The sequence below is a fragment of the Oncorhynchus mykiss genome, chromosome 15, assembly GCF_013265735.2.
Source record: "Oncorhynchus mykiss isolate Arlee chromosome 15, USDA_OmykA_1.1, whole genome shotgun sequence".
NCBI classification, from domain to species: domain Eukaryota; kingdom Metazoa; phylum Chordata; class Actinopteri; order Salmoniformes; family Salmonidae; genus Oncorhynchus; species Oncorhynchus mykiss.
The window spans coordinates 16,691,084-16,704,980 of NC_048579.1; the positions used below are offsets into that span (position 1 = coordinate 16,691,084).

A 13,897-nucleotide genomic window follows, 5' to 3' on the forward strand; every position below is an offset into this window, starting at 1 on the left:
GGTCCTCAAACTAGAAATGTCAATGTCAATACACATCCAAGCATGTTCTCTGCCAGCTTTTCATGTCATTGGTCAGTGGTTGTTTGGTCCTATAGTGATTGACTTTTATCAAACACAAAATGGTGTTTGACCCTTTGTCCAAATGGGTTCTTTTTGAGCTGCAGTGGTACAGATGACCAGCTCTTCCACGACATTCAGGTGTCACACGCAGACGCGATAGAATCCATGAACCACAGTGAGACAAATGAAGACTGAACCTGAAAGACATGGGGGGAGTCCATCGGTCAGAACTTGTTTATGGCCTATGGCCAAAAGTGACGTTTAGTTGACCAAAATCAGAGTTAGACAATTAGTAGGAGTGAGGAAATATCAGTAGTTACAGCTGATATCCAAGGACCACCGTATCATTATCCAGAATTTATATTATTGCCCTTTCCATGTGTATTTTTATTGAGCAAATGAGAAAAGACAATTATCCATGGATACAATTATGCAGGGGTGCAACTTTCACCGGGGACGTGGGGGGACATGTTCCCCCTACATTGTGAAATTGCATTCCAGTTTTATCATTGGATTGTGATACAAAAAGAAGCTGAGGGGGGCTTTAGGACCATGCGGATGCCTCTGAGTGGTCAGGTAGGCTATTTGGAGTGTTTATCTGAAAAAATAAATAATAATATCCCTCCCACTTCCAAAGCCTTCTTTTCTGCTAGGTATTTATTTCATAGTGTCAAGTTTGTGAAATTCAATGATGATTTTCAGTCCTGCCACTTCAAATGACGATCTTGCTCAGCATTCTATAACAGGCAGACTTGGCTATTAGTCACATAAACCACATATATGTTTCTGATCATAAGACATAAATAACAAATAAATAGTGAAAATATGGGTGCTACACATGTATGGTGAATGAAGCATACTTTAAGAGCTCTAAAATGGAATGGTTCGATCATGATGTACAATATACTGACCATTTCCATAAACTCTGTCTGATTTACCGGAAGTCTCTTCTCATTCTCTGCTTTCTAAAAGTAAAATAAATAATCTATCAGAGGCGAAAGTCATTCATTCATAAACCACTTTAATTTCCATATGTACTAGAAAGCTAAGTGGTTGTTTCTTGGGTTTTAGGAATGTGACTGGAAAAAGTGCCCCAGGTCTTGACAAAGAACACATTAAACTGATTGAAAGGTAAAGGGTGATATCGGCAAACAAATGCCATGGTCAAGGCTACGTCGGCCAGTGCAATGAGTGGAGCTTACTCAGGTGTCCAAAAGCCCATATCAGACCGAGCCTAATGCTTCTTATGTAGTTCTTTATTAGTTTTAGTTTAGAAAACAATCTTTCCCCAGAAGCGACAGTTTCAGGAATGGTAAAAACAGCTTGATTTCCGTAGCAACATCAGGGAAACTGGGCAGAAGGTGGTGCTTCACATCTTTAAAACCTGTTATGGCTGCGATCCCTGTACAGGAGGAGGAGCAAGAGCGAGAGAGAGAGAGAGAGAGGGCTAGCTATATTTCGTCATTTAGTTTCACTTTCACTTACTTACCAAATCCATAGAGCTAGTATAGCCAACTCAAACACTCGGCTCAAACACCCGGCTCACACCTGCCTATGACCATCAAACACAGGAACTCTTCCAAGTCAAGGTAAGCTTTGGGATCTACTAATTTATTGCCACCGGGGCCTGACGGTGTAACTGCTAAATTGCTTACTGACTGTACACTGTACTGCATGATTGTAGCGGGTTAACTAACGTGTCAGTTCTATTAGTTACTTTATCTAATATGGTGACAACGATGTAGGCTGTGTGTAGCAGTTATTATATGAAGGTTTGGCTTGGAAAGTTTTTTTTGCCTGGTCACAGACAGCTGATGTGTTCTGCGTTGAAGTCCACAAGCGAAGGAAAAAGGTGAGAGGATGACAAAGTGTAGATGCGAGAAGGAATACAACGAGCTGTTTGTATATGGCTATGAAAGTGAACTGTTTACGTGTGATCAGGGGTGTATTCATTATGCCGATTCTGTTGCAAACGTTACGAAACCTTGATTAACCTACCTGAATTTGTCCAATAGAAGTTCTCATTTGCAACTGTTGGACTAATGATTAAGCCTTATATCAGCTAGATGCAGGCAAGAGCGTGCAAGGCGGTATTGAATGTGTCACTTTCTGTCCATGTGTCAACGTCTGTCACTTCAAATATTTATCTCGATCTGTGTGCACCTAAGTTGTAAACTTTGATTTATAGGCTAGGTTGTAGCAACCTCATGATGGGTAATAGGGATAATTTGAGTATCATGTAGTAGCCTAAACCTATCGATGTTACATTGAACTGGGTGAATGGAATATGAATGACAGTCATGCTGTAGTAGAAATAAGGCCATGCTAACAAATAATATAATCGTCCTCCCTCATATTAAACAACACCGACCACCACTGGTCCCTGCGTATCATTTTGTTTTCGCCTAGTATGCCAATACTCTTCCAATTGGCTCATTGAAAAATTATTATTTTGAGGTGTGGTGTGACTGGCAAGAATGAGTGGTGCCTTATGTATGATTTCTAAAGCAGGCCATATAGGGGTTATAAACGCTTCATTAAGCCTTAAAAGTTATATTCAATTTACAGCGGGACTGGACATATTGGTACAGGATGGACAGGCACCTCCTCAGAGCAGAACCCCTGACTTTTCTTCTCTCTGGGATTGATGACCAAAGCAGAACGATAACAAACGATCAGGATGGAAACAGCTGTTCTTGTAGGCCAATTGAGTCAACAATCAATAAATGATATTTGCATTTTCTTTGGATTTTTATTAGAAATTCTATTGCAGAGTGGTCTTTGAGTAAATTTGACCATGCTGTTGGACACAGTATTTACATTATGCTGCATTTCTTTAATGTCTAATGTCCCTGAAGGGTCAATAGTCTAGTCAGTGCACAATGCACATGTGTGATCAAGACTGAGGAAACTGATAGGAAAGTAATGTTGAGCTATAATTGCCACAGAACATGTATGAATTACTCACCACTAATAAACTCAGCAAAAAAAGAAATGTCCCCTTTTCCAGATTCTTTCAAAGATAATTTGTAAAAATCCAAATAACTTCACAGATCTTCATTGTAAAGGGTTTAAACACTGTTTCCCATGCTTGTTCAATGAACCATAAACAATTAATGAACATGCACCCGTGGAACAGTCGTTAAGACACTAACAGCTTACAGACGGTAGGCAATTAAGGTCACAGTTATGAAAACTTAGGACACTAAAGAGGCCTTTCTGCTGACTCTGAAAAACACCAAATGAAAGATGCCCAGGGCCCCTACTCATCTGCATGAACGTGCCTTAGGCATGTTGCAAGGAGATGCAGATGTGGCCAGGGCAATTCATTGCAATGTCCGTACTGTGAGACGCCTAAGACAGCTCTACAGGAAGACAGGACGGACAGCTGATCATCCACGCAGTGGCAGACCACGTGTAACAACACCTGCACCTGATCGGTACAGCCGAACATCACCTGCGGGACAGGTACAGGATGGCAACCACAACTGCCCGAGTTACACCAGGAATGCACAATCCATCCGTCAGTGCTCAGACTGTCCGCAATAGGCTGAGAGAGGCTGGACTGAGGGCTTGTAGGCCTGTTGTAAGGCAGGTGCCTTGGTGGAAGAGTGGGGTAACATCTCACAGCAAGAACTGTCAAATCTGGTGCAGTCCATGAGGAGGAGATGCACTGCAGTACTTAATGCAGCTGGTGGCCACACCAGATACTGACTGTTACTTTTCATTTTGTTCAGGGACACATTATTCCATTTATGTTAGTCATATGTCTGTGGAACTTGTTCAGTTATTGATGTCACAGTAGTTGAATCTTGTTAAGTTTGTACAAATATTTACACATGTTAAGTTTGCTGAAAATAAACGCAGTTGACAGTGAGAGGATGTTTCTTTTTTTGCTGAGTTTACTAATAACAGTTGATGGGTATGAATAAACATGTACATATTATTTATTACATAAGCTATTACTATACTACTGCAGTTCATTAAAAGTTGTAATGCTCTGTTAATGAAATATAATATGGTATTCACAGTTTTTACACCACAGCTTGGGTGTTGACAAATTTAGCAGATTACCATTTAATACAGAAGCTACACAAACCTTTGGTTTTACTTTTGTAATATATTAGTTAATACCTTGACCTGTACCCTCAGGGCCGGATTACCGAACAGGGATGGGGACCACCTGGAAGTCGGGGGCCCCCCAGATAGCATTGGATAGCAAAATGTGTAGAATAGCAGGAAATTATCTTAAAAACTGCAACATTTTCTCTCAGTCTCTTGGCAAAATGTGTAGAATAGCAGGAAATTAGCTTTAAACCAGCAACCTTTTCTCTCAGCCTCATGGCAAAATGTGAACAATGAATTAGATGAGCTATAAAACAGCAAAAAAAAATCTCTGACCCATAGCAAATAGCATAGAATTGCAGGAAATTAACTTTAAAACTACAACATTTTATCTTGACAAAATATCTACAATAGCATTAGCTATAAAACTGAAAAATATGTCAACACAAAAAATCAGGTCAGCGCCTCTGTGCCCCAAATGTGGTAGTCCGGCCCTGTGTATCCTTGGTAATATACGAAATTGTGCACAGGCCGTCCACTGTGTTTAGGAAACACATTCTCAGCTACTGTATGTCTCTTACAATGTTTGTATTTTTCATGTGCCTTGAGAGGAAAAGTCTCCCTGTTTGCTTGCATTGCTGGCACAACTGCTAGCCTGAATCTGAACCTGGGGACACAGCAACACATGTTCCATTTGATTTATTGTAGAACCCGTTCCAGACCCGGGTCAGGTTTATGGTATTTGGGTTACGGAGGACTCTGAAGACAGAATATAAACAGAATACTCCACAAGAACTACACATATTCCTGCAATAATTACTGTATTGCGAAAGCCTGGATACAATATCAGTAATGCAGTAAGCTAACCTATTGGTTGAAGTGACATGGAAGCCACAATATTGAGAATATTCACATGAAATTCTTAATTAGAATGTAATGTTCACAACAGGTCAGCAAACTGAGATGCTCCCACACATTGCACTCATGTGCAAAGATCTTCATTGTAATCTGGCAGCACAAACACCTTCAGTGTCAATGACAACATGGACCTAAATGTGGTGGGTGTACTTTGTCAACCACTGTCAAGTTGTGTAAACAGATTATGTTCAATGCATTTCAATAAAAATTCATGAACCTTACTGTCATATACAGTAGTCAGCATACATTAGTAAAGAGCATAAATGGTTCCATTTCATTCCACTACAATACATTAACATTAGCTAAACTACATTGCACAGGGCATCTAACTCTTTTTGAATGTGTTTTATATTGACTTTCTAACAGAAATGGGAGCGTCAAACTGTGTAACCTGGAGTGTATTCATTCTAAATGGGGCTCTTTATTCAAATAAAGAAATATGTAAAGTACCCCGCCCTTTCAACAACACCAGTTTCTTCCAACAACCATATTTTCGGATATCAATTGACATGAGGATGGAATTTATGGCAACATAAGGTCCTACTGCTTTTAGCGGCTCAACAAAACCTGGGTGAAATCCACTGGTGACAAGCCTCCTCATGAGAGATAGACCACGCAGACGGACAGCACGGCCATCACCACTGCCACGCTGCACAGCACCAGCACCATGAAAATCTGGCTGCGCTCGCAGCACTGCTGGCTTTGGGGACCTGCCTCCTCGTCCGTGGACAAGAGGCCCAACGAGGCGCTGTCCGTGCTGGCCGGTTCGGCGTACTGGGGCCCGCGGGCCTCCACCATCCAGCGCAGGACGTTGACCTTCTCCTCCATGTCCTCCAGCATGACATCCACATGGGCGATCTCCTCCTCCAGCTGGCTCTGCTCCAGATCCTCCAGGCTGGCGGGAACCTGGTCCTCGGCACGGGTCAGGTCTGCCAAGCTGAGGGCCCGCGCTGTCACCTCACTGGTTTCCCCTGGAAAGTGGGAGAAGAGACATGTGAGAAGAAGAGCTAGCCATGAATGTTAATAAGGTTACCACAGCTTGTGGATGCCCAGACTAGGATCTAGACTATATGGATGTAGACTGTATGGATGTAGACTGTATGGATGTAGACTGTATGGATGTAGACTGTATGGATGTAGACTGTATGGATCTAGACTATATGGATGTAGACTGTATGGATGTAGACTATACGGATGTAGACTGTATGGATGTAGACTGTATGGATCTAGACTATATGGATGTAGACTGTATGGATGTAGACTATACGGATGTAGACTGTATGGATGTAGACTATACGGATCTTTTTTTTTCATTATTCCTCTCTAATCAGGGACTGATGTATGCCTGAGACAATAGGTGGGTGCAAGTAATGATCAGGTAGAACAGAAAAGCAGCAGTACTTCGGACCGCCGTAGGTTAAGATTTGAATACCCCTGCTATAGAGCTAAAGAGTCGTAGGTTAAGATTTGAATACCCCTGCTATAGAGCTAAAGAGTCGTAGGTTAAGATTTGAATACCCCTGCTATAGAGCTAAAGAGTCGTAGGTTAAGATTTGAATACCCCTGCTATAGAGCTAAAGAGTCGTAGGTTAAGATTTGAATACCCCTGCTATAGAGCTAAAGAGTCAGCGGCCGATGGCTTTTTATTAACTGCAGGATAGGTTTGTGTGGAAACAATACGACAAATTGCCCATCTGAGTGTGGCACTTGCTAACCTTGTATGCCAGTCTGCACTAAGGTGTTGTTATTGATCAGGGAGAAGTTGGAACCCATGTTGAAGACTTTGCACATGTCTGCGTGGAGGAGTTCCAGACTGGAGGTGAAGGCCACCCAGAGCAGTTCCATCTCCTGTCTCTCCCCCTGGGGCAGTGTCTTATCCCGTAGCCGTGCCGTGAGGTGGTGACGGCTGGCCACCGCTAACTTCTGGGCCTTCTCCCGCGTTAGCCGCAGCTCGTCACGCAGGTGCAAGCTGTCCGTGCACCCACCCACACACGAGGCCAGGTGGCGGTAACATGCCACCACCTGTTGGCCAATAGGGGAAAAATATTATTTACAGATCACTCAAGTAAAAACGAAACATTTCATACCGTAATATAATTTTCATACAATTACAAAGGGTTGACTGATTAGACACAATATACAGCATTTGTATTGTGATGTCTAAATCTGTGAGAATAGATAATGTGTGCTGGAAACAATTGTAGGACTATAGGAGATAGAGAGACACAATGGAGGTGAATTGTTGTCTTTGCTTAGATCTGCTGATTTGATATGATTTGACCATTTTAAAGACATGAAAATGTTACACCTGGCAACAGATACATATACCAAGATCTGTCGTCAAGGATATAAACACAATATTGTCTAAATCCATTGTGTCTGTAGGTCAGGAGACAAGCAATAGTCCTTCATGAAAAATGTGGTGTGTTTTGTAAACACCACTGGTCTGCAAATGGTCTTAGGTTAAATGTATGTATTTACAAACTGCGTAATTTTGTGGCGTGGGTGAGATTACAAAAGACAGTGGTCGATTGTGTAAAAACGTATGAGGGTTTCAGTTTAAAACCAGAAACAAGATGCACTTTTTTTTGTTGCCTTATTCTAATACTGTGTCACATATAAGTTGTCTGACGGACATGATGCTTAAGATCGGCGTAGGTATGTAGCAGAAATGACTATTAAATACTGGTAAACAATTCACTTCAATTTTTATTTGATAATTCATAATCACTCCCACTCCCTCTCGCTCCCTCCTTTAGATGAGGCCATGCCACATACATTTCTCCAATCTCATCCCTCAGCTTTAGAAGCTGGGCTGCCATTGAGCTAAATCACACATTCTGAACTGCGACTTTAAACAAATTGAGTCATTTGACTGTATACTGTCATGTCTGTACTAGCACCTTTAAAGCCTGGAACTTGTTTTTTAATTTGTTGTGGTCCTCCACACAAAGTTCCAGTAATTTGGCATATTTGAGAGGACTATGTCAACAACAATCATTGGTTCAGCAACTATTCTCTTTCAAACCTGTGAAAAGAATGTAGCTAGTGGCCAAGCTACTTTCTATGAATACTGTCATTTCCCTTTTGGCCATCAGGAGGCGCAATGGCTCTACTATTTATGATAACCAAAGCCTGCTTGGGTGCGATGGTACTTAGAAAGTAACAACTATAGTTTGAGGTAATTATTAGTTACCTAATGTCTCTCTGAAAATCAGAATCCCCTAACTAGCTCTGAGTCAGACACCAGGTTAGACAAATTTCAACAAAGTATGACAGTTTCATTGATTTGAATCATACGAATGGTTATTAATAAGCATTCAGAGCTTAGCCTGACAGATTGGTTTACATGACAACTATGACTAATAATCTGATTGCCATAGATCTATTTTTGGATAAGCCTAAGGACCTTGTATAGGGGCTTTTCTAGTCATCATAGGAATCTGTAAGGTAGAGCCAGATTGGAGATACAGGCAGTGAGTGAGTGCATGGGAGAGTTGCAGGTGTGCAGCAAAGGTCAACCTACTACTACACTGTGCATTTCTGACACAGTATCCACTCTTCAATCACACACTGTCATATTTATTATCAGTATTAATATCTTGATATTTTCATTATGATATGCTACGATGCATTCGGGAAGTATTCAGATCCCTTGACTTTTTCCACATTTTGTTACGTTACAGTCTTATTTTAAAAATGATTAAATAGTTTTGTCCCTCATTAATCTACACACAATACCCCATAATGACAAAACAAAATCAGGTTTTTAGATATTTTTGCAAATGTATTCAAAATAAAAAGCTGAAATATCACATTTACATAAGTATTCAGCCCCTTTACTCAGTACTTTGTGGAAGCACCTTAGGCTTCAACAGCTTCAAGTCTTTTTGGGTATGACTCTACAAGCTTGGCACACTTGTATTTGGGGAGTTTCTCCCATTATTCTCTGCAGATCCCCTCAAGCTCTGTAAGATTGGATGGGGTGCGTCGCTGCACAGCTATTTTCAGATCTCTCCAGAGATGTTCGATCGGGTCCAAGTCCGGGCTATGGCTGGACCACTCAAGGACATTCAAAAACTTGTCCCGAAGCCACTTCTGCGTTGTCTTGGCTGTGTGCTTAGGGTCGTTGTCCTGTTGGAAGGTGAACCTTCGCCCCAGTCTGAGGTCCTGAGCACTCTGGAGCAGCTTTTCATCAAGGATCTCTCTGTACTTTGCTCCGTTCATCTTTCCCTCGATCCTGACTAGTCTCCAAGTCCCTGCCGCTGAAAAAAAATCCCCACAGCATGATGCTGCCAACACCATGCATCACCGTAGGAATGATGCCAGGTTTCCTCCAGACATGACGCTTGGCATTAAGGCCAAAATGTTCAATTTTAGTTTCATCAGACCAGAGAATCTTGTTTTATCATGGTCTGAGAGTCCTTTATGTGCCTTTTGGCAAACTCCAGCTCTATGAAGAGTCTTGGTGGTTCCAAACTTCTTCCATGCACTGTCACTGTGGGACCTTATATGCACTGTGGGACCTTATATAGACAGGTGTGTGCCTTTCCAAATAATGTCCAATCAATTTAATTTACCATAGGTGGACTCCAATCAAGTTGTACAAACATCTCAAGGATGATCAATGGAAACAGGATGCACCTGAGCTCAATTTCGAGTCTCATAGCAAAGGGTCTGAATACTTATGTAAATAAGGTATTTCTGTTTTTTATTTTTAATACATTTGCAAAAAATTCTAAAAAGTTGTTTTCGCTTTGTCATTATGGGGTATAAGTGTGGATTGATATAAAAAACAACAACAATTTAATCAATTTTAGAATAAGGCTGTAACATAGCAAAATGTGGAAAAAGGGAAGGGGTCTGAATACTTTCCAAATGCACTGACTTAAAGGCCCAGCGCAGTCAGAAACGTGATTTTCCCATTGTTTTATATATATTGCCACACTATTAGGTTGGAATAATACTGTGAAATTGTGAAAATGATGGTAATGCCCTTTTAGTGTAAGAGCTGTTTGAATAGGCCGCCTGAAATTTCAGCCTGTTTTGGTGGGATGGAGCTTTGAACCTTCCATGGTGACATCACTATGTGTTAAATAGTTAATACCCACTGGACATCAATTCAACGTCTATTCCACGCTGGTTCAACGTAGTTTAATTGAAATTATGTGGAAGCAACATTGATTCAACCAGTGTGTGCCCACTAGATAGAAAGCAAGTTCCAAACCTCTCTGCCAATAACAGACCCAGACAGTCCTATTCAAATTCTTGCTCGAGCTATTTATGGGTGGCAGGGTAGCCTAGTGGTTAGTGTGTTGAACTAGTAACCGAAAGGTTGCAAGTTCGAATCCTCGAGCTGACAAGTTGACATGTTGATATAATTTTGTAGTCACAGTGCCATCCTGGCTGTCCTATTGTACTTCTTGTGTAAGGATGTCAGGCACTTACTACAATCTATGACCAAGACAAAAAAAACATGTGCTTTTACCCTTTGGGTAAAAAAGCACTTTCACTGAAAATATGGCCTAATGGTTCAGTACATTACTAGGTCTACCATAACAGCAGCTTTGTAAGGAAGTAGTGCATGGGAGGATCAGTAACTAAGATTCCTTGTATTTATAGTAAAATAGATCAAATGAGAACTTGCAGATTATTTAATGTTTATTTCATCCTATAAATTAGACCTTTGTGGAAAAAAAATATATAGTTTAAGAATGTAATATGTTCAGTTATTATGAGAAAGGTAAGATGTCCTATGCCCTATGGATGGAAAATCTTAAGTGTATTTAGAACTCATTGGCCTGGTTTCAGCTCTTAACATAGCCACGTTAGGATGACAATAATCTGTGCTCAGTGAACTCAGGGTGTTATGTGATACAGGGATTGCATTAATACCTTATTATATTGATACAGACTAATACGGAATACTCACATAATGCATATTTGCATTGTTTACCATATGCTCAGTGTTCATTTGGAATATTACAGTAAATCCTTTGGCATATTCAGTCTTTCAATTTAACAGAACTAGAATTGAATTTTAATAATTTTCACCTCTGACGAATGAACCTAAAGCAGATACAGTACAAGTAACAGTTTAGGAGAATATATTTCTACATATTTAAGAACTATCTGCAATAAAATATTGGATATATATACACTATATACATAGCAGGCTAAGATATCGTGATCTCTCAATAAATATGAGCTCAACAGACCAAATCATTCAAATGATAGTACATGCATTAAAGCTTTGTTACACATGAACTTTTCCAGAAGTCTTAGTCTATCATCCTCATTTAATCACAAGATAACTGGACTGACTGACCCCTTTGTGAAAAGAATGGAGGACAGATTATTTGAATGAGTACTTTGTAGATAAAACCATAACTTGACAAAACCATAACTGCCAACCTGAGCATCTCACCTTTATGAGTGAGTCGATAAGAACCTTCCCCTCTTCCAGAGTCTTTGGTGAACTGGTAGTGCCATCGTCACCCACTTTGTTGTTGATGAGTGGCATGAGGGCTGCTGGTCGAGAGCTGCAGACCCTGTCACAGCAGGCGAGCACAAAGCCCACCCGTCCTTCAGTCCGCCGGTCACCCCTGCACTCACTTCCCAGCCAGACCCCTCATTCAACACTCTGCACCTGGGACAGTCAGAATCCCATGGCCATGCAGGCTACAAAGTCATGCACCATAATTCTTATTCCAAAACTTTGCAACGTCAAAACAGGCAAACATGAGGTCTTCCACTCTTACCTTCCACCTAATAATCCCCCCTCCAAAAGAAAAGTCAGAAGAAGTCAACGAGTACTACAAAATGTTGTGTACGTGATAGTGGTGTCTAAGTCCTTAGCAAGAGCAGTGATAATCCAGCGATTGACCCCTTTGGACTGATGCAGGCTTGGCCCCAGCAACTAATCTCATTATCCATCCCTCTAAGGCACGATGATGATGCTATTGTGCAGGAGATGCATGGGTGTCCTCCTCAGAGACATCCCTTTCCCTGACTTATGGGTGGTGGGGAGGTTGATGAGGGGAAAATATTTTTTGTGTCTCTTGGCTGTGGTCTACTCTCTACAGTACACGTGGTCGACAGCTGTCCTTACCTCTCCAGCATGATACAACCTTGTGGAACATTTTTACAAAGTGTTTTTACTAACTAGTACACTGCTGTATACCTCTTTTGATTAATTGATGAATGAATGTACAGTGAGGGCAAGTGTGGACTGTTTTGATCAGATATCGGTCTGAATTGTACCATCATGCCTTCAACATGTGAAGACACGGTTTACTGTCACAAATACTGCGGGTTAAGTGTTTTGGTGACTTGGTATTGATACTGTGATACAGTGAATACAGGAACTTTACCATGATTTTGTTCACCGTGTTCTCACACTTCTGAAATCTGTTCCAAGCATAACATTTTGCGACTGAAAGGTCACACAACTTTAAGTTTGAAATTATTATTAAATAAACTGTCAATTTAAATTGAGTGTCTCTCCTCACCTTCCCACAAACATACCAGGCATGAAAACGGATTGATGTCCATGAATTGTACGTGTGTGGTTGTAATTCAGTTGTCTACATTGTGAGGTTACTCGTGAAAATTACCGACTGTTTGTGTTATTGACACACTAATTCATTTCCACAATAGTATCTTTCTTTCATAAGCAAATATAAAGACTGAGTAATGAGCGGAAGAAGCACTTAGTGTGGATTAGAACTTGAATGGAGAGCAGTACAGGGCACCATTGTCCAATCAGCTTCTTTTTTGGTGGTTTCCACCCAGGACTTCTACCATGTCATTCGAGGTTCACAGTGCGTCACCTGTGAATGCCTGGACATAACTTTGTTGTAAAGATTGATTAAAAAATAATGAAAATACATCACATACCTACACACATTCATTACTTCTAAAGTGAAGTGTGTGTATAAAGAACTAATGACCGTGTGATTAAGAAGTACAATTAGGCAAAACGAATACTCACATGTGTGCCCAGAGTGTAAGCCTAGAATCCCAGTTGAATGTATGGCATAAAATGATGTATAATAATATGCTACACAAACAAATGATGCATGAATAAATAACTACATGAATTAGAGTAGAAAATAACTTTAACATATATATTTTTACTTGATTGGAACTGTCAGGCTACGTACAGTATGTTAAGGTCTCTAGAGCCACCTGCTGGTTTAAACAAGTGATAGACCTACATTTTGTGACAAAAGGCATTTGCAACATTGCAGCGGCCTATCTACTGCTAACACAGGAGGCTGCTGAGGAGAGAATGGCTCATAATAATGACCGGAATCTATGTGTTTGGTTTCCGCTGCAGCCATTACCACGAACACCCCTATATTGTATCAACAAACTATTACATTGACAAATCATGGATGACCAACACTAAACAGTCAGCATGAAATCAGTGTATTATTAAGCAATGTATGCATGCAGTGGCAATATTAAAATGTCAATCTTGGTGGGGCCCAAAAATTTTTTTAGATGGATGCCAGCAAAGCCACTACATAACACAACACTAAACAATACATGAATTGCACTATAAGAGTGACAAACGTTGCCCACAAACTGTTAGGCCCTACATAAAGCTGACCCAACAGCAGAGTCCCAACAGCAGTCTGAACACCTTACCACTGCTACACCTGGCTATCAGCAGAGCCTTGTCTGGCAGCGAAACAGTTCACTCAGCCTCATTTACTGCCTTTTAAAAAACATAGAGGATATCAAATCAAATCTTATTTGTCACATACACATGGTTAGCAGATGTTAATGCGAGTGTAGCGAAATGCTTGTGCTTCTAGTTCCAACAAAGTAGTAATAACCAACGAGT

The 13,897-nt window shown here is 40.7% G+C and overlaps 1 protein-coding gene across 1 annotated transcript; it reads right to left on the reverse strand.

Moving 5' to 3' along the window:
* Positions 1 to 4,464: 4,464 nt before the first annotated feature.
* Positions 4,465 to 12,008, reverse strand: LOC110490827 (regulator of G protein signaling 9 binding protein). Its single transcript, XM_021564274.2, has 3 exons — positions 11,471 to 12,008; positions 6,759 to 7,065; positions 4,465 to 6,014 (listed from the first exon to the last, which is right to left on the reverse strand). The coding sequence occupies exons 1-3, from the start codon at positions 11,564 to 11,566 to the stop codon at positions 5,641 to 5,643; spliced, it is 777 nt and encodes a 258-aa protein (XP_021419949.1). The 5' UTR covers positions 11,567 to 12,008; the 3' UTR covers positions 4,465 to 5,640.
* Positions 12,009 to 13,897: the final 1,889 nt, after the last annotated feature.

What these genes read in the sequence shown, in the direction of transcription:
- LOC110490827 (XM_021564274.2), bottom strand. Translation starts at nt 11,566, where the DNA reads ATGCCACTCATCAACAACAAAGTGGGTGACGATGGCACTACCAGTTCA. An exon ending in TTATCGACTCACTCATAAAG is followed by an intron (nt 7,066 to 11,470) that starts GTGAGATGCTCA and finishes ATTGGCCAACAG; the next exon opens with GTGGTGGCATGTTACCGCCA. An exon ending in AGTGCAGACTGGCATACAAG is followed by an intron (nt 6,015 to 6,758) that starts GTTAGCAAGTGC and finishes CCCACTTTCCAG; the next exon opens with GGGAAACCAGTGAGGTGACA.